The sequence below is a fragment of the Hylaeus anthracinus genome, unplaced genomic scaffold, assembly GCF_026225885.1.
Source record: "Hylaeus anthracinus isolate JK02 unplaced genomic scaffold, UHH_iyHylAnth1.0_haploid 12001, whole genome shotgun sequence".
Taxonomy (NCBI): domain Eukaryota; kingdom Metazoa; phylum Arthropoda; class Insecta; order Hymenoptera; family Colletidae; genus Hylaeus; species Hylaeus anthracinus.
This window is the reverse complement of record NW_026534348.1, coordinates 22,065,896-22,091,925: the sequence shown is the minus strand read 5'-3', so window position 1 is coordinate 22,091,925 and position 26,030 is coordinate 22,065,896. Positions and strand designations below refer to the sequence as shown.

Sequence of the window (26,030 nt, the reverse complement as noted above, 5' to 3'; positions counted from 1 at the left end):
ATTTGTTACGCATATACATTATCATGCAACTTATATAAGAGATATTTTGTACAAAAAAAGATATACTATATACATGTATGTATTTCCCAAAGTTACGTACATAACCTTAAAGAATAATGCAAGCACAAGTTTGCTCCTGTCAAGCAGTAGGTGGAGAATAATTGTGTATTTTAAAAACATTCGAATCCCACCATGTCTCAAAAAAAGAAAGTATTAATGGTGTGTTTAGGTATGTTAAGAATATCAATTATTCTTTATAAATCATAAATATACATAGGTAAGTACATATAATACCTTTTATTATATGAATTAAAAATTTTAGGCAATAGTTGTCGTTCTCCGATAGCAGAAGCGGTACTATGCGATCAACTACAAAAAATGGATCTTCGTGACTTTTGGGAAGTAGATAGTGCTGCACTTTTACAATATCATGTGGGTAAAAGTCCAGAACCTAGAGCTATAAACACTCTTAAACAGAGGGGCATCATACAGTATACTCACACAGCAAGAGAAGTAGGTAAATTTATTTTTCATATAAATGAAAACAAACTAGTGTGTCAAGTGACTTACAGATTACAAAAGAAGATTTCTATAACTTTAATTGGATATTTGGAATGGATAGATCTATAGTTTATGATTTATGTCAAATGCAACCAGAAGATAGCCAAGCAAAAATTGAACTCCTTGGAAAATACAATCCAAATGGAGAACTAGATATACGAGATCCGTTATTTGTAAATATTATCTGGATTCATTCATTTGTATCAAATACATTTTTTATAAGCTTCCATGACATTTAATTAGTCTTATATATTTGTAGGATAGTGACAGTACTGGCTTTGAAAAGGCATTTGACCAAGCTAGCAGTAGTATAAAAGCATTTCTAGAACAACATACAGGTATTTTTGTTTACATTACAACATTCAATGTATGCATAATTTCGCATTTGAACATAATTTTGTTGTGTTTCATACGATGTACTTTTATATCGTTCTACCGAAGTACAAATTTTATTTATAGTTGCTGTTACTATGAAATCAAATTGACTAGAGGATAGCGTTAAATGTAAAATACGTAAGTATTACGAATACATTACTTTATTTAACTTTACATCCACTTATGTACACTTCAAGTATATTACGATCATCTCCAGAATATATGAATTTTTGAAGCTTTTCTTCTAAAGTATAATTTCTTAAATCATCCAAATGTCCTACGCTTATATTTGTATCTACAACAAGTGCATCAAATTCTTTACCTATTACAAAATTTCCTATTTCATGTTCCATTGCTAGAGCTGAAAAAGTGTTAGCATTAATCTTAAAGAATCTTGTCTCAATTTCATAAATGTTACCTTTTGCACCCCCTAAAGTAGCCATATAAAACACATCTTTGTAGTTCAGTGCTTCATAATTGTCTTTAATAAAAGACAGGTGGTTTGATACTTGTAAAGCCGATCTCATTGCGTCTAAAATACTACAATTTTGACCTCCTGCAACGTCTGCAAATAAGTCATAAGAATCAATGATTATTAGGCAATTGTGATAAAATTGATATAGAAAAATGTATATTTTTACCAGTGCCAAGACCAATTTTTATTCCTTTAGATTTAAGCTTTTGAACATCACAAAGACCACTTTTTAAACACGTATTTGACGAAGGACAATGAATAACCGCTGTATTACGTTTTTCCAATAGTAGAATTTCATCGTCTGTGAGATGAACTCCATGAGCCATTACTGTCTATAAACAAATGAAATGATTTATTCAAGTATTCTACTATTTATAGATATTAATTTAACATACTTTATTTGTAAGAAGTCCAACTGCATCATATATGGCTGCATATGAAGACCATTCAGGAAATTTACTTTTTACAGCTTTTATTTCATCTAAGTTTTCGGATATATGACTCTAGAATATTTTACACATATTAGAATAATTGTATATGCATAATACATACATATATTTAATATGTACACATTTACAGTACACAATTACTTTTTAATATTCATTTATTTATTGATGGTACCAGCCATGTACAAACCATTTTTTATAATACCTGTATATGAAGATCTTCCTTTTTTGCCAGTTTTCCTAATTCTTTCATTAGTGTCATATCACAACTTAAGGCAAATCTGGGTGTTATAATTGGTTTTATGAGAGGGTTCTATAATAATAATTATACCAAAGAAATATTTTATAGTAGAAATAGTAGATTATATACTTAAATAAAATGTAAAACTCACATTTAACTTAACAATGTCTTCTACGAATTTAGTTACATTTATTATAGATTCTTCAGTAGTTTCATAATACCCATTGTCAGATTTGGCATTCATACTTATTTTTCCAATAAGAGCTCTCTGGCCAATCTCTATAGCTTTATGTCCAAGTATTACAGATGCTTTTGCATAAAGAGATGCAAAATAACATGCCGTTGTTGTACCACTTATAACAGTCTGTTTCTATAATTTGAATGTATTCTAATCATATCTAATTTATGATGTAAATGTAATGCAAAATGCTTTAAATTTTATTAATATTTCTGCAATTAAACTTACTACGACAGCATCAAATACTCGTTCAGCAAATTTTTCTTCTACATATTTCTTTTCCAAAGGGAAGGTATAAGTTTCTAACCATTCCAAAAGCGTTTTGTCATACCCAATTCCTAAATTAGGAAGTTGAGCAGCATGAATATGACAGTCAACAAATCCTGGCACTAAAAATTGTCCATTATTGAGAACAGTCACATTTTCATCCTTTATGTCAATTGTTTTCGGATTTATTACTATACTGCTAATCTAAAAGTTAATAAATACTTGAATATACTATTTATTTTAATATTATATTACTTTATGTTTATTATTCTTTCTTTACATTTATTAATTAAACAATTAGACTGCCTACAGATTTCATTTATTATCGTTATTTTATTTGTAAGAATAAAATTTGGTAGAGAAATACCTTTCCATTTTTAACGGATATCATCCCACGATCAACGGTAATCAATTCTGCGTGTTCATTAGTATGAACAAATGAACCGACGAACACTTTTTCTTTCAGTATCGAAGACATTGTACAAAATTTTCTCGATATCCTAAATTTAATACAATAATGAAAAACATAAAAAAAAATGTAGTAAATAATTGTTAACATAGTTTTGTATTTAATAATACCTAGTACATATTTCTTGTTAATATTTTTCATTCCGTATATATCTACTGTTTATTCATCACATAATATGATTGGTGTAAAATATATTACATGCGTATACATTTTCCTCTTAAATATTAAAATATATACAAACTAAATAATTACGGTAATGTAACGCGGATTATATCGATTTAATACGGACGTCAACGTAACAACGTGTTGGGATACATTAACTAGTTTTTGAAATTGCTCTACCTACTGTATCAGTGTTTATTTTTCACTATCTGATTAAAAGTCATGAGTGCTAAAAAAGAAAAATCAGAAAGTTCGAAGAAGTCAGATAAAATGATCGACACACATCGAGAATTTTTAGATATGGATACCGATGAGGAAGATTTCGGTCGACAAGGTAATTAAAAGGCATTTTAGTTAAAGTGTAAAATACGTTTGTTAAATATTATTTAATTAAAAATATCTGAGTGTTTAATGTAGCGGCTTAGATCATTTTTAATCTACTTGGAGTAGTTCATTCAAATAGATAATATGTATTGACACACAATATATCAAAACATGTACTATATATTTTCTAGTGTAAACAAAATCATTGCTGGAATCTTAAAGCGCATTATGTATATTAGTTTTCTCTAAGATCAGCTCTGAATTACGATAAATTTGTAATACTACTTAGTGAAGTGGTGGGGACAATGAATACATTAATGCACGAATCTTATACATGTTGCCTGCCTTGGCGAACACCAGCTTATAAAACGTCATAATATTTACTTTCAGAAGTATGATACTAATGTATGGTACTATGTAACACCCACCTCACTATATTTCAGAATCACCCGAAGTCGAAGAAGAACTTCCTCCAGAACCCGAAAAACCCGTGTTTTCTGAAGGCGATTTGGTTACATTAGTTAGTAAGAATGTACTTTTCTCATGTTTGAATTACTAGTATCACATGATAACTACAGTAATGCTTCGTTAACCCTAGAATGGAAAGATTGAGTAAATTTTACTCCTTGTATTATCTTTCGCTACTTCTTTACACTTTATTAAAGACTTATATTTAAAATTTATTGTTATTTTTAACCATGCTGGTTCCTTACATCTTGATACTTTATGTATCAATGGAAAAATAGGTAAAAAATTGGGTATTTTGAAAAGAAGAAAAAATTACTTAATTTTTCCATTAAGGGTGCGCAGGACCCAGAGCCAAACTTCGAGTTGACTTCAGCGACAGTTGTGGAAAAAGTAGGAAACTCCGGGACAAGGACAGAGAGGGCAATACAACAATTGCAGGAGAGACGAGAACAGACCGATTAGGCTGGCACGATTTTTTTTCTAGGATATTGAAGCAAAGAAGCAATATTTTCTAATAATTCTGGTTTTAATATATTCGTTACACTTTGGCGGATGTGACTCCAAGGCCTGATTTTGCAATTTCGGCCTTAAAACTTTATAAACAATAAAATGAAGATAACAAACATACTTTTACTATTTATAAAGTTTTAAGGCCGAAATTGCAAAATTAGGCCTTGGAGTCGCACTCGCCAAAGTGTAACGAATATATTAAAATCAGAATTATTAGAAAATATTGCTTCTTTGCTTCAATATCCTGGAAAAAAAATCATGCTAGCCTAATCGGCCTGTTCTCGTCTCTCCTGCAATTGTTGTATTGCCCTCTCTGTCCTTGTCCCGGAGTTTCCTATTTTTTCCGCAACTGTCGCTAAAGTCAATTCGGAGTTTGGCTCTGGGTTCTGCACACCCTGAGACGATTCTGTAACTTTTATCGTGATGAAAATGCGACCCAACTCACAATTCTTGGTTCTGTAATTTTCACCGTAGTGAAAATGCGAGCTATATCACGGGAATTTGTTCAACAAGAAATTTCTCGTCGAATGGTGAAATTAGAAAGAAAGACATTAAGAAATAGAGTGCGAGGAGAAAAAATAGACAACCATCTCGCGACGTGTTTTAGGTTGTTTCATGTAAATTCCCGAAAGAATTCTTTATACACTTCTGCGAAAGTACATACAAAACTCAGTAATAAAAATGGCAATTTATACGGCTGCTATTTTATTACTTCGTGATGAAGAGAATGATGCCTTTGAACTACACAATCAGGTTATAAGAGTGACGCGCAGTTACGCAAAGAATACTCAGGAGTGAAAAACGATAGAACTACATCATAAATTGTAAAATAAATATTAGTATACATTATTGTGAGAAAAAATAAATGTATTTTCGTATAAAGAATACACTTGCATATGTACTTTATTTTTATTTTACATATTGCGGAGAGATAGATTACATCACACTTGTTAATTCTTTTACTTCCTAAAAAAATAATCTTATAATATGGTACGGTACAGCAGGGTACAGTTGGGTATAGTTCTTTATAAAATATTTTGCTCCACATTTCTAATCTAGTGATTTCGTATTTTCACTTCGACGTTACAGAAATTGCGCGAACAAACTCGCAGTGAGAATGGTGAGATGAAAATGCGAGAAATGAGTGAGCTCACTTGAATTACAGAATCAACCCGCTGGCAGATGAAGCAAGCATCTGGTGAATTTGGTCGCTTGATTAAGTCGTGGTTTCTTTTGAGACTAATTTAAAACCGCGGTTAATAAATTCACGCGTGAATCTCAAACGAAGGATCTTTAATTCTTTATCGATACTATATTTTCTATAAAGTATAAATATAGTACTAACCTAGACAATTCTATGTTTCCTTACGTACTATACATACATATAAAGTTTCGATGTTACTTACGAAGAAGACGAGCTCTTGAAGTGAATGTAATGAAATACGTTAATACACTTGGTCATAAATACCGATTTTATATTTAAAATTGAACTTAACGTAAACAATTGCATCAAAAGACCGGCGTTTGTCCACTGATCTATTCAGTGGGTTTATCAATTCAAGTTTATCAGTACAAAAGTCCTATGTGATAAGATTACATTATTTTAGTGGTATCTCTCGCCCCATTCTCAATATACACTTACAAAAGTAGTAATAGCTTTATTTTTTCACCGAGGCAATTACATGTTTTGTTTCGTTATATTTACAGGTACAACATGTAAAAGATTTAACAATATTCTCTTCTCTCGATAAGAATTGGAATGAAAAATGCGATAAAGTAGTACGAGAATATTTTGAGAATCCGTCACACTTCGTGCTATGTATTTTTCACGAAGAAAGTAAATTAACCGCCATTTTAAATATTCCGAATTATGCACCTAAAGGATTTGTGTATTTTCTAAGATCACCGTGGCAGATTTATACGCCAGATAATTTTCGCAGCACCGTATCATTCGGAAGTATTAGTAAAAATACTAAAAGTTCTATTTTAAAATTTATGGAAAATATCTATGCACCAGTTATACTTCGAAGCAACGACTGTGCATCACGTATCCATTTAAATATTTAAATGACTTCCTCTTATTACATTATTTCTTTTTAAAATTCCTTTATAAGTTAAATTCATTGCTTTTTCATCATCATTTCGGTTAAGATTTATTATATGTTTGTAGATTACTACGTTACAATAAATATTTTCCATTCATAACGGACAGTCATACAAAATGAAGTATTTTCAAATCTTCATGAATTTATTATACGTCTTACCGCGGAGGTTTATGATCCAATGGGCTTAACTACGTTGTACGTTCCAAAAGAGAATATTTTTAAGACATTTGTGGAACCGTCGAAAAAAATTGACTGTTTCTTACTCGGAGAAGATATAAAAGCGGTACTTCTGGAGAAAGACGAAAGGCAACGGAAATTAGTTGATAGATTGGAAAAAGTAGTTTGGTCTTGGATTAGACAAATATATAAAGAGAGGAAAATAACGTCGAGCAGAACAAAGATTGAAAGCATACAAGACGAAGTGAATTATTGGAACGCGAAATGTTAGTCATTCTTCCACATATATGGAAAATGTGTTTTGTCTTAATTGATTTCGAAGTCTCATAGTCCATACAGCACAGAAAATTTAAAATATTTGACAGAATATTTGTAAGCGTCGCTGCAACATATGCTAACATCTGTACTTCGATCATATATACTCGTAGACATTGTCTGTATACACGAATCTACGAATCGAAGTGAAGCAAAGATAACGAAAAGAAAGATGCCCTCATGTGATGTCACAAGATAATATTTCTAGATCATTCAAAACTGTTTTATTTTGTAACCAATAATTATAAATAACCAACTTTACTCTTGATATCTGTGTATTATTTTTACTATTTTTTAAACTAAAACAAGTTATAAGTTAAATAATATTTATAAATTTAAATGTAACATTTCAAAATGACAGTTTCCAAAATACGTTACGATAAGCATTATTTTAAATTATAACAGTTAAAATTAACAATTAAGAAAGCAAAATATACAGGGTGTCCCAAAAATGTTGTAACACCTCGAAAGGGATGGTTTGGGAACTGATTTGAAACAATTTTTTCCTTAGCGAAAATGTTGTTCGTTGAGCGGCCGCGGTAGCGTATGAGCGCGGCCGCTTAGCGCGTAACCTTCGCTCCACCGGCATACTCGCGCTCTGATTGGTCAGTGTTTTCCGTTAATATCTCTTTAACGAAGCCTCGGACAACATTTTCGCTAAGTAAAAAGTTGTTTCAAATCACTTCCCGAACCACCCCTTTCAAAATGTTACAACATTTTTGAGACACCCTGTATATACTACAGACTCAACGACAAAATTCCATCGTTACTTTGCCCTCATGTGACGTCACATATGTAGATGATTTTATTTTTGCTTCAGAGCATTTATCTGAAGTCTGGCTCTATGCAAGTTGCAGCAACGTTTCTGCAACATTTTATACAATGTTAAAACATTACAAAAATGGTCTGACTTTGTATGTATTAGTAGACAAAGGTAGATAGGGTACCCATTCTCAGTATAGGAAATATTATCCGCAGATTTAAACCTGGCTTATTTAAATGCTCAACTTCTTAACCCAGAAGTTCAATTGATAATCAAAATACTCGGAAATTTGTGTTCTCTCAGCGCAAATAAATTTCAGGAATTAACCAAGCATATTGAAAAGGGATTAAAAGAAACGTCGTCGAACTTAATGTACTTAAATATTTTACTCGATTTTTGCAAAAATCTAACCGTTCCGGAAGACGCTGAAAACTCAATCACTGAAGCGCTGCTTCTGATATTATTTATTTGGATTGAGTCTCCATTTTATAATACCACGTACGAGTAATAAGTTGTTAAAAACGATGAAAATAGGAATTTAAATACAGAAAGTATGTTTAATACTACATCATTTTAGGAACAATATCGAAATACTTTGTCAAGCATTTAGTTCGCAGATAATACATCAATGCAAAAATTATATTATGCTAGACGTTGCTCTAGGAAGTAATCCAGAAGACGGGATGGAAATATTGAAAAAATGTATATTCTGTTGTGATATTTACAAAATAATTTATGACAATGTATGTTTCTCATTAGATGCCATCTGTTTCTCTGTAATAAACAATTTATTACCATTAGTTCTATATTGCACGATAAAATTCGTTTTTAGTTAACGATGAACGTTGTTTCATACATTAATATTGATAAGAAATGGGACATAAACAAAGCGGAAGTTTTCAATAAAATTAATACTTTTAAACAAAGATGCTATGACGTGTTTGAAATCTGTGACGCGTTACTCATATTTGGAAGGTACTTGTATTTAGCAATTAAAAGAGGAATACGTATACATAGGACGGCATATTAACTTCTTAATTATTGTTATATATTATATATTTCATTTATTAGATATAATAAAATAGGATTATTCGGTGGTACAAGAGGAATTGAATATGAAGCATATTGGCGGGAAATTGAAAACATATTTTACGAAATTTTAAATGAAATTATTGCCGCTCGTGATATAATATTTGACATTACGAAATCAAATTGGCTGAAAAAATACAGACGATTTAAGTATACAATTTTACAGTTAGAGAACATGGTAATAAATTTAATTAACGACATATTTAAAAATGTTAAGAACATAGAAGAGGGTATTGAGGCGATTTATACTTTACAAAAATTTAACAAAAGGGATAATTTGCGAGAAATATTGCAGACTAAGTGGATACAGGTATTGTAAAACTGTATACGTGTATCTCATATATACAGAATAATTACATTACATTAAACGAATTTTCAGGTATGGACAATTTTTAACAACGAAATAAAATATTGTTATATTAACGCGGTTAATGTGTCAAAAATATGCGAGCGGTCAACACAAAAGACAAATGTCAACATGAATATGTCGTTCATTCTACAGTATATAAAAACTCAGCATAATAAGATGATAAATGCAATGGACTGGATAGGAAATTGTGCTGCTGAACAGTAAGTAACAAATCGAGACAAATTACTTAAACACATATATTGAAATATTAAATTTTCTTTTTTAAGTATTTTATGCATTTATGCTAAACATCTGTTTTATATCATTTTTCTACATTCGTATCGCTAGATAGGACGTATCATGCATGTTTTCAGGTGTATTTTGCAACAATATAAACATGTGTTAGATGTAATTGACGAGAGAAGAAAGATGATTAACACTTACAGTACATACGGAACACAATAACGAGGGATGATAAGTTGTGAAAGTCACAATTGAACAAACAAACAATTTTATATGATAGAAGGAATAACAATTTTTCGTAATGAACCTCAGTCACTGTATTATTAAAAAAATTACATTGTTATAACTTTGGACGGGGCGCTATGGTCGTAACATTCATTCTATTATATATGTCGTACTTAATTTTTAATATAAAAAAAATACTAATAGATAACCAAGAATTAATTAATTAATTTGTCCGACGTAACATATAATGTTATTCGCTGTTTTCTTTGTATATGGTTTAATAAGAAAATTTATATTACTTATACTTATTCTGAACTTGTGACAGCCTTATAATACAATTACACATCATTAATATATCCTTCAATATCAATATTCATATCATTCTACTTTTCTTTGTTTAAAATCTTAAGGATGTAGCATACATAAATTTTTTAAACATTTATATTGTATGAATTCCTTTTTATCAATCACCCTGCCTTTTTTTTAATAGTGCAAAAATAAAATTTATAATATGATCGGCATAGGATGAGAGAGAAATCTTAGATGGCACTTTAATCATTGTGAGGTATTTGAATAGTAACTAAAGTAGATATACTTTAGTAATTTATCATATAAAAATTATTTTTTATAAATTATGTAAAACTTTTAAATGCTAACAATAATAAGTTATAAATTATACTTTTATCAGATCATGTTCGTAAACTGAAAATTATCTTATGGACAAGATATCGTGATAAATATTACATTAAATAAAAACATGGAATTATAATGTTAACAAATTTACACAAAAATGTAATTTCTTAATCAATCTGTAAAGAATACGAGTGTATCTTCTGTATTAAAACTAACTAACTTTGGGAATTTTTAACATGAAATTAATATTTCTATAAAGTTCACAACAACTATAAATTACTTATTTATTTACTATATATTAATTATAGATTTCGAATCATAGAAATAATAAAATATCAGAAAAATTAATATTTATTAATAATATAAACTGGAATAATTTTGACTGCATTTTCTGTACTGGAATTTGCGAGCCAAAAATTACTAACGTTGTAAATATTGAGTTCATTAGATTTGTGAAATTTCCTCTAATCCCGAATAATTTATCTGTATTTAGGCACAGCATTCATACTTTCATTTTCTAACATGTTATTAGTACCTTTTACATACTGTGGTCCCTTAAGCAACTTTGAATACGACTAAACACATAAAGTAGATATAACAATATTGCACACATAACTGAGTTCTCTATCTCGTTAGATATATATTCCATTATATACTTATGTTTCCCAAAGTTATAGTAATTATACAGAACATCCCCATGACTTATATATTATATAACTGTGTAAACAAAAAATAATAAAAAATGAAATGGAATTAATGAGTAGTTTTGGATGTAGTCCATTAATGACAATATAGGGTAATCTATGCAGTTAACACTTTTTTGTATTACTAGATACACAGAATATATAAATAAAGTACTATATCCATATATAAGTAGAAACTGTTCATAAAAATGCTTCTGAAAAAAAGAAATTTTCTTAACCGAATTAAGGTAATAGTATATTTTGATACAAAATTAAGAGCTATAAGGAGTATGGAAAGATATGTAAATGCGTCCATTTATGTATATTATAAATATTTTCACATGTATTCCCTCGTATGAGGATTCTTTTTAAAAAAATGGTACTATTGTTACAAAGATAGTTATTAAATGTGCAAAGAATCCTACACACTTCAGCGTTAATAATAAACTTAGTAAACCATCACCAGTTAGTAGGTAGTATTGGGTGATGTGACCCTTCAGGAAAAGTAGGTATCATCCACTTTTTATGACTTATTCAATTGAACAAGATACAGTTTTCAACGTTAAAGAAACATATAAAAATAGATCTATTGATATTGTTGACTATAATCTTAACAAAATCTAGTAAAAATAGTAGCACCGCTTGTAAGTTCATTCAGTTTTTATAACTATAAATATTTTTACACGTGTTACATTAAGTTGTATCAAATTGAAAGTCTCAACATAGATTACCCTATAACCAGTTATAATTATCCACTTAGGAACTATTATAAAAATTATACATAAATATTTTATGTACATATACCTGGCACGTGTACATATACACACTTCTAATTTTGATTATCATAATACTGTAATCCATAATTTGCTTAGAGAATTAGAACACTCTTTTGGCACAAGTAACTTAAACAAAAGTACGTATTTGGTTTCTTTGTTCTACTTATTTTTAACACTTTACCAACCTGCAGTCGATTAATCGACTTTTTGTCCCCAACGATCGGCAACTGCTATGGTAACTAGCAAGTATTTGTTACTTTGAATTGATATACAAGTTGCTTTGCTCTGTAAGCTCTCGTATTTTTATACAATTCCCGGTGTCAGAGAAGATCTGCTGCCGAGCGGCCGGTGAGAAGGGCATAAGATGTTGAACAGCTACCGGTCGGTAAAGTGTTAACATGAGTTTTAATTTGATGCAATTACCAAATTTTCCTGACCAGTAGTAACTGTAAAAATCGGACTACCAGGTGGATCCTTATAATCAAGTAACTCACTATCATCGCTAAATGAGTTAGTACCAGAAGAACCAACTTGTTCCAATCGCGATGGTGGTAACAGAAATATTAATGAAATAGCTATTATCATATGCCATGCACTATGAACATACTGTAAAAAAATTCGTTTTAGATATTTTTCATTTCTCATAGTAGTATTTTACACTGCGCATTATACGTACTTGATAATTAGCTTCCGTTTCACCTAGAGAAAAGAGTAACAAGCCTATTGTTGCTAATAATAATCCTGTTAATACTTTGGAAATTTTATTAGGTTTTTTCCATTTTTTCAATTGAAAACACCGATAAGCATATGCTCCCATCTAAAAATATACAAGTAAGAAATAAATGTTATACAAACAGTTTTCGTAGATTACTTACTGGAATCATAACACCTATTCCTAAAGGTACTAATATACTAATTAAACTTGTTTTATTAGATTCCACTCCAAAAGCTATTATAAGAACTCCAAACATATGATACAGTGACACGAAACGTGTCGGTATTTCAGCCATTGCCACAAGTGTCACCCAAAATGCTAATATGCTTGAAAAAAAATCACTATATTGCAAAACCTGGAAATAAAATCGTTTCATACAAATATTTAGTACGTAAATTTAATAACAAAATACATAGTGTTTCTTATAAGTATTAGACAATTTACGTACTTCATATTTAGCAACACAATAGGTCATAACATGCTGATCACAAGCATGGTATAGAGATGAAAAAAGCATTGTTGCCAGATAGACCAATCCCTCAGTATATAAACCACGCTTAACAGCTAAATATATAGCAGGTATAAAAAAACCATTACTTAAAGTAAGTATCATCGTTGTCATAACCAGAGATGATTCTGGATTTGCACTAGTAGCATCAGTGCACCCCCATCCTTTGTATCCTATGTCATAAAATGAATAATTAAGAAGGTAAGTAAACAAAAAATACGAAATTAAAGTCATATAAATAACAGTCAAACCTGCAAAGCATTTACACGTAGTATAATAAAGGATATCTCGATGAATTTCTTGACAAATTCCGTGATGGCCACATGGATAATTTCCAGAAAACACGCACTGTCTAGTTCGTATATCCAATGATACTAAGATCTCTTCCATTTCACAATTTACAGGATGTCTAATTTACAGATTTTGTAATTATAATATAGTGCACTTATAATTTTAATTTCATTTCATTTTGTATTTTTAAAAATATAGTATTACCCATTAAAATGGCATGTTGCGTGTAAAGCAACATACCATGTATCTGGTTGTGGATATGGTATCAACAAACTTGCATCATGTTTACTAAACGAAGATAAATTCATTAACATTTTTGAATCCTCACATACGATACTAGCTTTTAGTCTATTCGGAACTCGACCACGTTGAATGCAAAGTACAACTTTAACTAATTGTTTTGTTATTACCTAAAATATACGTAAAAATGAATCACAATTGGATTTAATTATAATAATAATGAATTACTATTGATGCCTACTTTGTCCATTTCTAAGTGTGCACTAATATCAAGTGTACCACCAATATCTATTAATGGCAAAATATTAAATTGTGTTATTACCGGATGTAGATCTGTTAACATTACCCAAGAAGTTAGCCATTCTCTACCCTGGAAAAAAATTTAAATGTGAACCACTTTCAATACTTCAATCTACTTCCACATCCTTTCCTATTCAGTGGTAGTTACTATAAATTTCTATACATTATGTATTCAATATTTCATACCTGTAGTAAGTAAACACCAGAGAATGTTTGCGAGTGCTTAATTCTAGCAAGTTGGTATCTTGGAACACACGTATCATCAAAATTTTCATCTGATAAATGAATTTGATTTCTCAAATCAACACCATTGTAAGATGATACATTTTTTTTGTCCTCATAATGATGTAAATGATGTTTTGTTAAATCTTCCATATGTAACTGTGCTAATGCTTTAGAAAACGAAGGCGCATCCAAATACTGTCTTACAAATGATTTTTCTGTCACCCTGATTGGACATTCTGAAAACATAAGACAAAATAAAACAGATTCAAAAAATTGATATTAATATAAAAAAAAATACTGTGGATAATAGAATTTACCTGCAATGATTACTTTTACATTTAATTCAATGATACTATCTGAAATAATCATCAAATAATAATAACTATCTTCATAAGGAGAAGATTCTATAAAGGTATACGAATCTAACATGGTAAAATTTCCAATTCCTCTGGGTTCAGAGTGATTAAAAACAGGTAAAGAGCGTCCTTGTAAATTTATACTTTTAATACAAGGTTCGTGTATACTACGAGATGTATACACGGTAAAATTACAACCCCAAATATGTACACGAAAGTTCCATATTCCTGATGCTATGTATATTCTGAAAAGGATCCAATAGATTATTAATTTTTAGTATCAAGATACTAAATTAAATACAAATGATAACACTCTTTACTTGTAATAAGAGGTGGTTTCTTTTGTCCTCAAAGTATGTGGACAACCGATAGGTATGTTCTCGATACTATTCATCTGTGTCCATATAGCTACAGAACCTATACTATAATGGCATTTATGTCCAAGCCCCTGAAATATAGAGGCACAAGCAATGTAAATTATAATTGATTTGAAAAGAGAAACGAATTTATAAATAAAGATATTATTATACCTGTTGTTGAACCTTTTCATCCCAGTGAGATAAATATGCTCCTACAAACCAATCTCCAGATTCTGGTCCATAAATTGGTACAATTGCAGTCGTTTTTGGTTCGAATGTTGTAAGCGCAGAGACTACAATCGTGCGATTACGTTTGGGATACATATTGGTAGGAAATGTATCATTATTTATAGACATCACAGGGTAACTGCCCCACTGAAGATATCTGAAAATCCTAATGTTGCACTACAATGCTTTGCACATGGAAAGAGTAAAAATATAAAACAAAAGTTTATGTACATGTGCACTTTTCTTTCTGGACAATCTTGCCGATCCATAAATGCAGCGAACTGCCAAGTTGCCCTGAGCACTTCACTTGGAACTGTATAATGAAACATAGCTATATCCGAATAACTTTTGAACGAATGTAACAATCCTTCTTGACTTGCTTCTGGCATGGTACATTCCTTGGCTGTAAAGATAGGTAATTTAGACAAAAATCAAGTTTAATGTATAGATAGCTTCCCTTAATTCTTTATAAAATGTCGACACGGATACGTTATCGTTGTAATATTTCTATCGCTCGATTGAATTAATGTTACTTTAAGCTGTTTCATAATAATGTACACAATATAATGAAATGAAAATCTCATGCAAACAAAGATAGATTCTCAAATACTTTAGAGAAAGCATTTACCTGGAAAAAGGAGCAAAATTAGAAGAACGTGGAACTGGAGAATGACAAGATATCGCCTTGGAAAATAACATATTGGAAGCATGACAATTTTTTTCGACATCACAAAAAAATTAAAAGTATTACTGATCGGATATGCTCCATTCACTCGTCATTAATTATTCAACATCCTTACGTTACTATGCTGATTGTACATCCTGTATAGACGATAAATAATTATGTAGCCCGCAGTGTTTGCGTGTTTAGTCTACCCGTTTATATGGGTTCCTTTCGATCAGCTGTGCTGTAGTGGACGATATATGAATAGCAGAGGGTGGAGTGGGAATATGGGAGCTCGCGGAGGGTGATTTTACCGACAGCTCTGAGCGAAATTACAGTATTTTAAACATTTTTGGAAACAGGATAATCATTGTAACGCAGATCAGGATACTCATAGAATTTTCATTATAAATCCATTCAAAATCTTAATGACAGCTTAATTATCACTCTTCGTACATATGTAGATAAAAAACTGAAATAATGATATTCGAATAGAAATTCTGAAATTGACATTGTATGAAACGTTCTGTTTAATTCTGAAATGTACGGAAAGTAATAACTGGGAATTTAAAAAAAATCGTATATATATACATATATAGTAACAACTCCTATACGGGTTGTTTCGTCAATGATAGCACAACCGAGTAGTAAATGATTCCTCATGAAAAAATAAATCGTAAATGGAGAATACAATTTTGTCGTTTGAGACATCGTTTTCTAGAAAAGCCTACTTGAGACGTTCCAGGGACGTCCTGCGATATAACTGGGACGTTCCAGGGACGTTCACAGGACGTTCAGGGGACGTTTGGACGTTATCTGGACGTCCCGAACGTCCAGTACCGAACATCTTATGGACGTACATAAGACGTCCCTGTGCTATCTGGGTATGTACAATGATTAATCTTAAGAGTACCACCGCGGTTCTCTTGACATTTTTCTTACGAGGTTTTATTAAAATACTAAACTACTAAGTTGGCCAATTTGATCCTTGCATTTCAAACTTCTTTAGGCCAATAAAAAAAGCTTTATTAGATTTTAATTCACTCTAAAATAAAAAAAGGAGGCATACATTAAGGGGATATTCTAGTCTAAAACTTTCAAAATATCGATTTTTTTTTTGGATTTTCATAAAGTGTAGACCTTTAAAAATATATCTGCCAAAGGACTTTGTTGAATTCGGAAAATTAACGAAGTTAAAGATGTCTAAAAAGAACGATGTCTACAATGTCATTATTATCTGCAGTTAATTTGGATACTGCATTTAAAATTTCTTTGCAGTTTTTACTACTTTATTGGTAATGTGTAAAATGTGCAAAAATACCCAGATAACACAGGGACGTCTTATGTACGTCCATAAGATGTTCGGTACTGGACGTTCGGGACGTCCAGATAACGTCCAAACGTCCCCTAAACGTCCTGTGAACGTCCCTGGAACGTCCCAGTTACATCGCAGGACGTCCCTGCGGACGTCCGATGTGGACATTCCCAGAACGTTCTCTGTAAAATTGAGATTTAAAGAAAAATTAAACTTTAATTTTATATATTTTCTTTTATTTGTTGGTAGATTGTAGTTAACTGTATTTATTTCTTGTAACTGGATTCCATGAAAAACAAATCTTTCAATTTTTATTTACCTCCGGCGGGATTCGAACTCACGATTTTCGAACTACAACTGTAACCTGCTTCCTCACTTACCCATAAACGACTTTGCTAAACCGACTCATATTTTAGGCTCATATAGTGACTCGCATTAATATTCGGATACTTTTTAAAATACAATTCCTTCTTTTGAAATTGGTCTAAATGACTTGAACTTTTTTTTTGAAAAGTTGGAAGAATTAATTTACTAGATCATTCTGAATAGTTCCAAATATTACATACATGTCACATCTCATATGTACAAAAAATATTGTATTCCTAATATTGAAAAAACATTTTGTTTTACATGTGCAAACATATATTCTGTTGCGAATATTAGATAAATATGTGTTTTATCTACGGAAAAAAATATTCTGTTGCGAATATTAAATAATGATTGTATATCCAGATAGCACAGGAACAGGAACGTCTTATGTACGTCCATGGAACGTCCGGCGCTGGACATTCCCAGAACGTTTTCTGTACGTTGTCTGTACGTCCATGGGACGTCCGGTGCTATCTGGGATAATATTCATTTTCAACAAGCAAGTAAATGAGGATTGGCACATAAAACTTTAATCGTGATTTCCTCGTAACCATATTTTTTAAATGGTAGACATGATATATCGAGCTCTGGTTAACCGAATGATCTCAAATTTGAATTTAAATATATTTTTTTTAATATAGTAAGGACAAAAAAAATTTTAAGTGCTGCCATTTTTTGAATATTATTTTGCGTTTTCGATTTATTGTTTCACCCACTGCTCAGTTGGTCTACCATCGTTGGAATGTTTTGTATTTCGTACTTACATTTATTGAATTTTTACTTATTTATTTAAGAATAACAAGAAAAAGAATTGAAGAAACAAGTAACATCACATCAAATTTTTACATGACCTAGTTATAAAACTTATTTACCTATCAATATTTAATATTATTCTATATTATAATTATATTTAATACTAGTCGCGTGCAAAGAGTTAACCCTTTGATCAAGGCGGATACCATTCGTTTAGGCGCGAATGTATACAACATGTCTAAGAAAGTTACCCCTTGAACGTATAGGGCCCGTCTTAACATAGAGGCAAACTCTCTGGAGACGCATTTATGGTTGGCCAACGGTTTCTAATAGTTGGGAATCAGTTGCGATATAGTTAGTGCTTTTGCCTACAAATGCCCAAATAAGGGTCTACGTTAAAAGGATTATGACAATTTTCCTACGAATACCCAATGTTGGGCTAACAATTACTATAGTTGGTTAATTAATAAGAAACTTGAAACAATAATACTGACGCTTAAACGTTGTCCTTGGACGTTGTGGAAATCTTGTTACAAACAAGAACCTGTTGTTATATTCTAAAATGAGTTCTTTCTATTCTTATTTATGAATAATACTCGCGGTTTTCTATCGTTGGGCCATAGTTGGCCCACCGAAAAGTATGTATCTTTATTCTTCTAGTATACATAAGATGTTCTATCGAAACCTCTTCTACACGGAGAAGTCCCGTTTTTCAAAATAAGGAAAGAAAATATAATAACGACTGATTGAGCCGAGGTATGTTAACTGTTTATTGGCTCGATGGGGAAAAAGCCGCGCGGCATAAAAAACCCCAGAATGATAGAAATATTTCACAAGAAATGTTAAAATATGGAGGATGTGAACGATTTATAGTTTTTACGTCTTAACGCTTCGAGTGATCTCGAAAAAGTGTCGTTAGAATTGAAATTCGTCCGGAAGGCAACAATTTCTCCACTCTTGTCGATAGAAGCTTCTAGAATCTTCTAGAAGCTCGATTCTAATGTTTAATTTCAATATGGCCATTCCCATATATGGTAATTTGCAAAGAGATCGTTGCCCCTGTTTTCGTGTTGCTAGGCGCCACTCCTCGATCGCGAGTCGGTTTAGAGTCGCCTGTGAATTCATCGCCCGCTCGATCCGCTCAGCTGTCTTGAGCCGTCGAGAATCCGTCGCCAGCAAACAACGACGGCTCAGCTGCTTCGAAAAATCGATATATTGATTGCGCGCAGGTTTGAATGTATATGATACATATGTGAGCACGGCCTGCCGTGGAGTTCTGGACTCTTGATTCCGACCACCGAAGTGTGAATCTTTTGGCTCCATTAATGGAGCAACCTTGGGCGACGAAACTGATCTCAGCTCGCCCAGGTTTATGATGTGCAGGCCGTTTATAATATTTGATAGGCGTGTTAGCTACGAGGAGTGTAATGTCTCCTCGAAACATTCTGGTATGTTTGGGGATCGAGCGAACGATGATGAATTCGTATCTTACTCAGTCGCGACGAATAATGACGTTCGCGGCTGAACATAAGAAATGTTTACTTTTACCTAATCATTGCGAAAAGGATACTTTTATTTGTATACCTTTTGCTCATAAGGACATTATTTATCATTAAGATTCTGTTGGGTGAATGTTACACATCCAAAAGTTGAATAAGAGACTAACCTTACAAAATTTCAAATAAAATATTTTTCAAATTATACAAGTTGGATTTTATTTCAATTTTATTATTCAATTAAGGTATAAGTCTCAGATGTAAAGGAAATAATCTCCAAAAAACATTCTGAAAGCTGTTTTATTGAAGTGTAGTGGAGCCAATAGAATCTAGTCAAGAGTTAGCCCTACGGAAAGAAATTTTCAGTTGGCCCTTTATATTGAAAGTAACGTGGGGCCTGCATTGGGTGTGATTGTTGACTCAGTTGAAGAAAAGGGCGACAATCCTAACCGTTGGCCAACCGATATCACGTCAATGGCCCATCAAAATGCCAACAATAATTGCTACTAGGGTTATTTATTTACATCAACACTGCCAGACAAAACAGCTGAGTGTAAGTGGTGAAATAAACTTTTGGGATAACCTAATATATCGCAAATAATAAATATTCGAATGTTGTTAAAGTTTAAGATGTGTTTTAAAAGAAAGTCTAATGCTACGTACTGATAGTAGCATTAGACTTTTTTAGTTTAGAAGTTTAATAATAATTTCGAAGAAATGATCAATTGGATAATCAACTATTGGCGTGGTAACCCTAAAGTTTTAGAGTCCTCGTAAACGTTATATAGAAAATATCTTTCTGTACACTACATTTCTGCGCGATATAAAATTAAACTTCGATTTCTTCCTCGGCTGCAGGCAGAACCACCGTCGCCACGGTGATGGGCTTCGTCCTCGACTTCTTGCATAGCAAGATCTGCACCCGGCCCGATATTCTACTCGTTAGAGTAGCGTGCACCGCCATGGGAATAGGGATACCGCTTGGCAATAAGGGCACATCCATCACGCGAGGTCTCACATCCGTGTTCTCGTTCCTGCAAACGATGTACAAACCCATGTCGGATAGTTCGTCGGATATGTTCGTCAGCAAGATACGAATCTGATAATTGGGGCCTAATCCTAACACGGTGGCCTCCAAAGTGATGGGATGCGGCCCCGTATTTTGGCTTTCGTTCAAAGATTCGACCGCCTTTTTGGCTACCATCAGACGTAACCGAAGAAGACCTTGTTGAAACGTGCTGTGGATTTTCTTCGCCTCGGACCTTTCTCGTATCGTTTGTTCGACGAACAGTCGCGTCTTCTTAGGTATAAGAAATTTAGAACTGTTGTTCGACGAAGGATTCGACGTCACGTTATGGGTACTGAAGTCGGCTGTGCGCTTTAAAATTTTCACGCAGAGACCACCGCCGACAGTGACCATCGCCATGGTTCGTTCTTCTTGTCCCATTCGACCATACTGTCACAAAATAGATAAAGGTTTATATGATAGCACGAGAGAAAATGTCTTTATAACGCAAGAGATTACAGCTAAAAGGGATTTTAAGTATACGGCCTCGATAAATCGAATAACAAAAGAAGGCTTGTTATTATAGTCATCGCGGCCCTGATATGATTAACTGAGGAAAGGAATAAACCAATTGGGTAATCCTCGGACTTTAAGTAGAATACGCTTTTAACTTTGGTTCACTTTAACACTCTGCACGGTATTATATTAATTGTCACAGCGAAGAATAAATCAAAAAAGTTAAAAAGATTTTATTTAACACCCCACGATTTGAATTCGCACTATTCCCCTACTTGCTGTTTAATTTAAAGATCGCGTATCTCGTGTTTTCTATTGCCAATCTTCTGATCACTTTTTTTTACAATTTATTCTTATTACACTACTCGAGTTTTATGTTGTTGTATATTTGTACTTCATCTTTTCAATCAATTATAACATCTAAATTATAAATATAATTTAGATGAAAATGTGATGAAAAACTGCATTCTTGAATGTATAGATAACAAATGTTGTTATGGGCGCAAAATATTATTACTCAAATAATATTACTCAAATTCGAATGAAGTCTACTGTACAGAGTTCATCGGAGGCCGTGACACTTGTGGTTTCCACATATTTACTCGGTTACGCACGGTATTAATTAACATGAAAAGCAACCTTCATTGCTGACACTGGTTCCATAATTTTCAGCGTGTCCACATGGTGCTTTCCATCGTATACTCGAATACCGTATCCAGCAGTACTCACAGCAAGCAAAGAAAGACCAATTTGTGGCACCGGCAAGCTAACTAAATCCAGAATCGCCCCTGGGACTTGAACGTGCCATAGTTTGATGCCCTGCATAATTAACATTTCGCTATTTTAAAACTGCTTGTAACCGTTTATAAATACAGTAGAATCTCAATAGTTGCAGAACAATGATAATCAATCCTATAACAAATAATTTCACTTAATATCTCCACAATCTACAGAAATATACATATACAGTGACTCAAGAAATTGATCGTATGGTAACATACATATTTAGTTTCAACTTGGAATACGACTTTCTTGCAATTAGATCAATTGACCGTATACTAGAGTCATTCATTTGTTTATATTTCTCCTTGATGCTGACTTATGTATGTAGATACGAATGTAGTTAATTCGATCGTGAACTTCAGGTCTAGCTAGTAGTTATCGTACCATTGTGTAACCATTTGATCTCAATTTAGTGAATTTAAAGCTTTACATTACAAACAATAGTCTATAATAAATTCTGTTAACTTGAAAAGCGAAATCAATTCATTTTAGTTTCATCTACAGTGGGTGTAGATTGTATTCGTACGCTGGTCAATTTCCTAAAAAACGTTTGTAATAAAATAATTTTTGGAAAAAACATATAACCGACTTCGAAAAAATATTAAAATTGGACTAAAAAGTATGAAATAATTTCTATTTCATTTATATTAAATGATATTCAATAATATATTACATTTCTATTTCCTTTATATTAAATTATGTTAAATAATCTTTTAAATAATGTTAAATAATGTTGAATGCTTTTAATGTATACATGTATACTGTTACGTGAAAGTCCAGGTCGATGCCCTGGGCTTGTTGATAGCAATAGACTTCCCCAGAAAAAGAGGATCCAAAAGCAAAACTCTCTACAATTGCTCAAGACTAGAGTTTTACGTGGTTTCCGAGTACTTAACTCGATGACATGTAATAATGGAGAGGACTTATCTTTCCATTCTCTTTCCTGGTCGGCTGTGTGAGGGTTCGTTAGAATAAGAAACCCTACCAGTGGTCACTGGTACTAATAAATTGTTACGAGCCAGGGCGATAGCGACGCGCGTGTGAGCCTAGCGAGTGGGATAGATTTGAGAATTGAACCAATACGATTAATTATTGTGTATCAATGGTGCCGAAGGCTGAGGATAGATTATACAATGCAGACGACTCTGACGTGAAGTCAGATAGTTGCAGGAATCGGTATCTCCCAGTAAAGGGTAACTGTAGAGTAAGGTTCCAATTGTGAGATTGTTGGAAAAAGTGCAGCGACTCTGGCGCGAAGTCAGATAGCTAGCAGGAACCGGTATCTCCCAGTAAAGGGTAACCGTAGGATAGGTTGAATTAGGGAATTCGGGTTGAATACACTGAGCTTAAATCGTATCGTTGATGAATACTACGCGTCGCGGATAAAGCCTCGCAACTTATTAATTTAATTGAATAATAACTCGAGTGGCAAAGTTATTATGTTGTGGGATCGTTACACAGGCTAGGATTGCTTGTTACATCGTGAAGGTTTAGTAATTGACTTAGGAAACTTTGAATTTACACAAAAGAATATATATATTCAGAATAACTATACTAAGTTACAAATGTGCAGTGTTTTGTTGTCGCGGTCGTGTGTAGTAAACGTTGAATTTAATTACCTAATTGTTGCACGGTGTTAACGCACTGGCGATGCGGGGGTCGAGTGTGATTCTAAATGCCGTAATAGATGAAAACCGTCTTCGCGGATCTATAAGGTTAACTTGATCGAAACGGAAACTGAAGCCCGATCTCATTTCAGCACACTCTGCAACGATGGACGTGATGTGACTCTACGTAACTCTATCGTTCTAATCCCCCGAGCAACGAAAATCGTGGGTTTATATACCCCTAAATGTTGGTGGGGATCCGTCGGTGATTTCCATATTTAGAAATCTGACGGTTAGGATTTTCGTGGCTCTGAGGTGAGCAGGTGCGTTCCCTGGGAAAGGGTAGATAAAAAGTCTTCCCACGCAACGCAAGTCGAAGATGATGTTAAGAGTATGCAGCTGCAGGATGCACTCCAAGGAGACCGAGCCCCAAATTCCAGGAGGGTAGATAAAATAAAATTGAAGAATGCGAGCTTCGGAGACAAACAGCGAGTTTCTGTATACGTAACAAAATAATCAGTTATTAGGCGCCTGTTTGTCGTTTTACAAACCCATCACCTTCGTGTGGATGCAGGTATTGCCGTATAGCCGAGGTACTGTCCTATGGAACGCTATGCCAGACAATAAATGTCTACGTGAAAGTACTGTCTGAGTAGATTTGGAATAGTTTTTGGTGGAGGCGCCGATGGAGAAAAGTGTTAATGTATATGATGTCTAAGTAATTTTAATTTTGCGCCGACTACGAAAAGATTATTTAACATAATTTAATATAAAGGAAATAGAAATGTAATATATTATTGAATATCATTTAATATAAATGAAATAGAAATTATTTCATACTTTTTAGTGCAATTTTAATATTTTGTCGAAGTCGGTTATATTTTTTTCCAAAAGTTATTTCATTTCACTCTTTTTAGTGGCAATCTATAACCAATAGGTTTCATGCAATAACAATAGTTATGAGCAATATACAGGATGACCCAAAAACGTTGGAGGTCCTTGAAAGGGGTGGTTCCAGAGCGAATGGGGTGGTGATTTGAAACAATTTTTCCTTAGCGAAAATGGTGTTCGAGGCTTCGTTAAGGGGATATTCCAGAAACAGAAACTCACAACCAATCAGAGCGCGAGTATGCCGTGTAGCGCTCCTCCGGCATACTCGCGCTCTGATTGGTCGTGAGTTTCTGTTTCTGGAATATTCCCTTAACGAAGCCTCGAACACCATTTTCGTTATGAAAAAATTGTTTCAAATCACTCCCCGAAACACCCCATTCAAGGACATCCAACATTTTTGGAACACCCTGTATAGTTGCAAATGAGATTATCAAGAATGCTGGAAGGTTATACCAATATCGAATTAATCGGGATCGGAATCGGAATTAATTAATGAACCAAAAAACAAAAATAAGAATTTTGCAATAACAATAATAATAAACAATATTAAAAAAATAGGAATTTTGCAATAACAATAGTTATAAACAAAAAGAAAAATCATTTTTGCAAAGTGATCACCTCGAAAGCGAGTCCGGCAGCAAAATTTAAAGGGTTTCATCGATTTCATCGAATTCAGGCCGAACATACGTGAAACAGTACAATTTTCGATAAAAAGTCCAATAAAACGGTAAAAAATGGAAGTAGGTCAAATGTGTTTTTAAGCTTTTAAGAGGCAACGAAGCCCTGACCAAATGCAAGAAGATTCAATCCGATTTTTCAGTTCGTTTCGGAATAAGAAGCAATACAAAATTTTTCAGTTTTCTGTAAAAAAAAAACGGATAAAAAGTGTGAAATTCCAAAATTTTTTGACAATGGGATCACCCCCGAGACCATGGTCTACAAGATGCAAGAAGTTTCATCCCGATTGGTCAAGCCGTCTGGACGTAATCGAGTAACATACATAAAAAATATATATATATGACAATTATATATATGACACATGTCAAATTGAGTAACCTCCTCCTTTTCGAAGTCGGTTAAAAATTGTAGTTTATTAATTTCTTTTTTTATAATCAATGATATTCTACATATTCTCGAAAATCTATAGAATAAATATAGTCCAAACAGTTATTAGTTTATATAATTTGCGAAATTAACAAGAAAATACGAAAAATTGGTAAAAATATAGAAGCAATAAATACTCGTACGATTTTTATAACGAATCATTGACAGTAGAATTTGTAACATAAACACACCAGTTTATAGCTTCGTCAGAATTAAAAACATCAAAATTACAGTAAAGAAGTCTTAAAAAATTTTGTAATACAAGAGTGGAAGAAGATCCCATCCTGAATAACATGAAATTTAGTTAATTTACCTAATGCTTAGAAGAGTTGCAGGAATTATAAAATCAAAATCAAATCCCACGAAGTATTAATTATTTATAAATTAATGTAAATTTCATGTTTTTTTTT

At 32.6% G+C, this 26,030-nt stretch overlaps 5 protein-coding genes across 15 annotated transcripts in view; 2 read left to right on the top strand and 3 right to left on the bottom strand.

Moving 5' to 3' along the window:
* Positions 1 to 69: 69 nt before the first annotated feature.
* Positions 70 to 1,176, top strand: LOC128891284 (low molecular weight phosphotyrosine protein phosphatase-like). Of its 2 annotated transcripts, XM_054150702.1 has the most exons (5): positions 71 to 229; positions 323 to 513; positions 573 to 734; positions 821 to 899; positions 1,021 to 1,176. In XM_054150702.1, exons 1-5 carry the CDS (start codon positions 193 to 195, stop codon positions 1,044 to 1,046), a joined length of 495 nt encoding a protein of 164 aa, XP_054006677.1. In that variant the 5' UTR covers positions 71 to 192; the 3' UTR covers positions 1,047 to 1,176. The 2 variants fall into 2 exon arrangements, with proteins under 2 accessions (XP_054006678.1, XP_054006677.1); XM_054150703.1 differs by lacking the exon at positions 1,021 to 1,176 and having other exon boundaries at positions 70 to 229; positions 805 to 840.
* On the bottom strand, positions 1,080 to 6,211 carry LOC128891235 (guanine deaminase). 5 transcript variants are annotated; one of them, XM_054150613.1, is made up of 10 exons: positions 5,943 to 6,208; positions 3,987 to 4,055; positions 2,971 to 3,103; positions 2,565 to 2,807; positions 2,250 to 2,468; positions 2,063 to 2,170; positions 1,807 to 1,914; positions 1,578 to 1,743; positions 1,355 to 1,501; positions 1,080 to 1,297 (listed from the first exon to the last, which is right to left on the bottom strand). In XM_054150613.1, exons 3-10 carry the CDS (start codon positions 3,079 to 3,081, stop codon positions 1,098 to 1,100), a joined length of 1,302 nt encoding a protein of 433 aa, XP_054006588.1. In that variant the 5' UTR covers positions 3,082 to 3,103; positions 3,987 to 4,055; positions 5,943 to 6,208; the 3' UTR covers positions 1,080 to 1,097. The 5 variants fall into 5 exon arrangements, with proteins under 5 accessions (XP_054006588.1, XP_054006587.1, XP_054006589.1 ...); XM_054150612.1 differs by lacking the exon at positions 5,943 to 6,208 and adding an exon at positions 4,343 to 4,457 and having other exon boundaries at positions 3,987 to 4,152; XM_054150614.1 differs by lacking the exon at positions 5,943 to 6,208 and adding an exon at positions 4,343 to 4,361.
* On the top strand, positions 3,426 to 12,275 carry LOC128891212 (dynein axonemal heavy chain 2). 2 transcript variants are annotated; one of them, XM_054150547.1, is made up of 10 exons: positions 3,426 to 3,568; positions 4,002 to 4,078; positions 6,244 to 6,583; positions 6,764 to 7,084; positions 8,112 to 8,394; positions 8,474 to 8,639; positions 8,729 to 8,871; positions 8,968 to 9,295; positions 9,365 to 9,555; positions 9,709 to 12,275. In XM_054150547.1, exons 1-10 carry the CDS (start codon positions 3,457 to 3,459, stop codon positions 9,797 to 9,799), a joined length of 2,052 nt encoding a protein of 683 aa, XP_054006522.1. In that variant the 5' UTR covers positions 3,426 to 3,456; the 3' UTR covers positions 9,800 to 12,275. The 2 variants fall into 2 exon arrangements, with proteins under 2 accessions (XP_054006522.1, XP_054006521.1); XM_054150546.1 differs by having other exon boundaries at positions 6,749 to 7,084.
* Positions 12,276 to 12,288: 13 nt separating this feature from the next.
* LOC128891207 (post-GPI attachment to proteins factor 6-like) lies at positions 12,289 to 15,974 on the bottom strand. Of its 2 annotated transcripts, none has more exons than XM_054150533.1 (13): positions 15,745 to 15,974; positions 15,348 to 15,519; positions 15,060 to 15,282; positions 14,850 to 14,977; positions 14,491 to 14,774; positions 14,135 to 14,409; positions 13,890 to 14,018; positions 13,613 to 13,818; positions 13,369 to 13,526; positions 13,058 to 13,290; positions 12,770 to 12,964; positions 12,571 to 12,711; positions 12,289 to 12,500 (listed from the first exon to the last, which is right to left on the bottom strand). In XM_054150533.1, exons 1-13 carry the CDS (start codon positions 15,842 to 15,844, stop codon positions 12,300 to 12,302), a joined length of 2,445 nt encoding a protein of 814 aa, XP_054006508.1. In that variant the 5' UTR covers positions 15,845 to 15,974; the 3' UTR covers positions 12,289 to 12,299. The 2 variants fall into 2 exon arrangements, with proteins under 2 accessions (XP_054006508.1, XP_054006509.1); XM_054150534.1 differs by having other exon boundaries at positions 15,060 to 15,273; positions 15,745 to 15,971.
* Positions 15,975 to 18,525: 2,551 nt separating this feature from the next.
* Positions 18,526 to 26,030, bottom strand: part of LOC128891221 (Bardet-Biedl syndrome 1 protein homolog) — a 25,385-nt gene continuing 17,880 nt past the window's right edge. For all 4 annotated transcript variants that reach the window (XM_054150569.1, XM_054150571.1, XM_054150572.1 and 1 more), the window contains 2 exons: positions 21,875 to 22,054; positions 18,526 to 21,169 (listed from right to left, as the gene is read on the bottom strand). In XM_054150569.1, the coding sequence (XP_054006544.1) occupies positions 20,543 to 21,169; positions 21,875 to 22,054 (807 nt within the window). In that variant the 3' untranslated portion in view covers positions 18,526 to 20,542. The remainder of the gene's footprint in view (positions 21,170 to 21,874; positions 22,055 to 26,030) is intronic.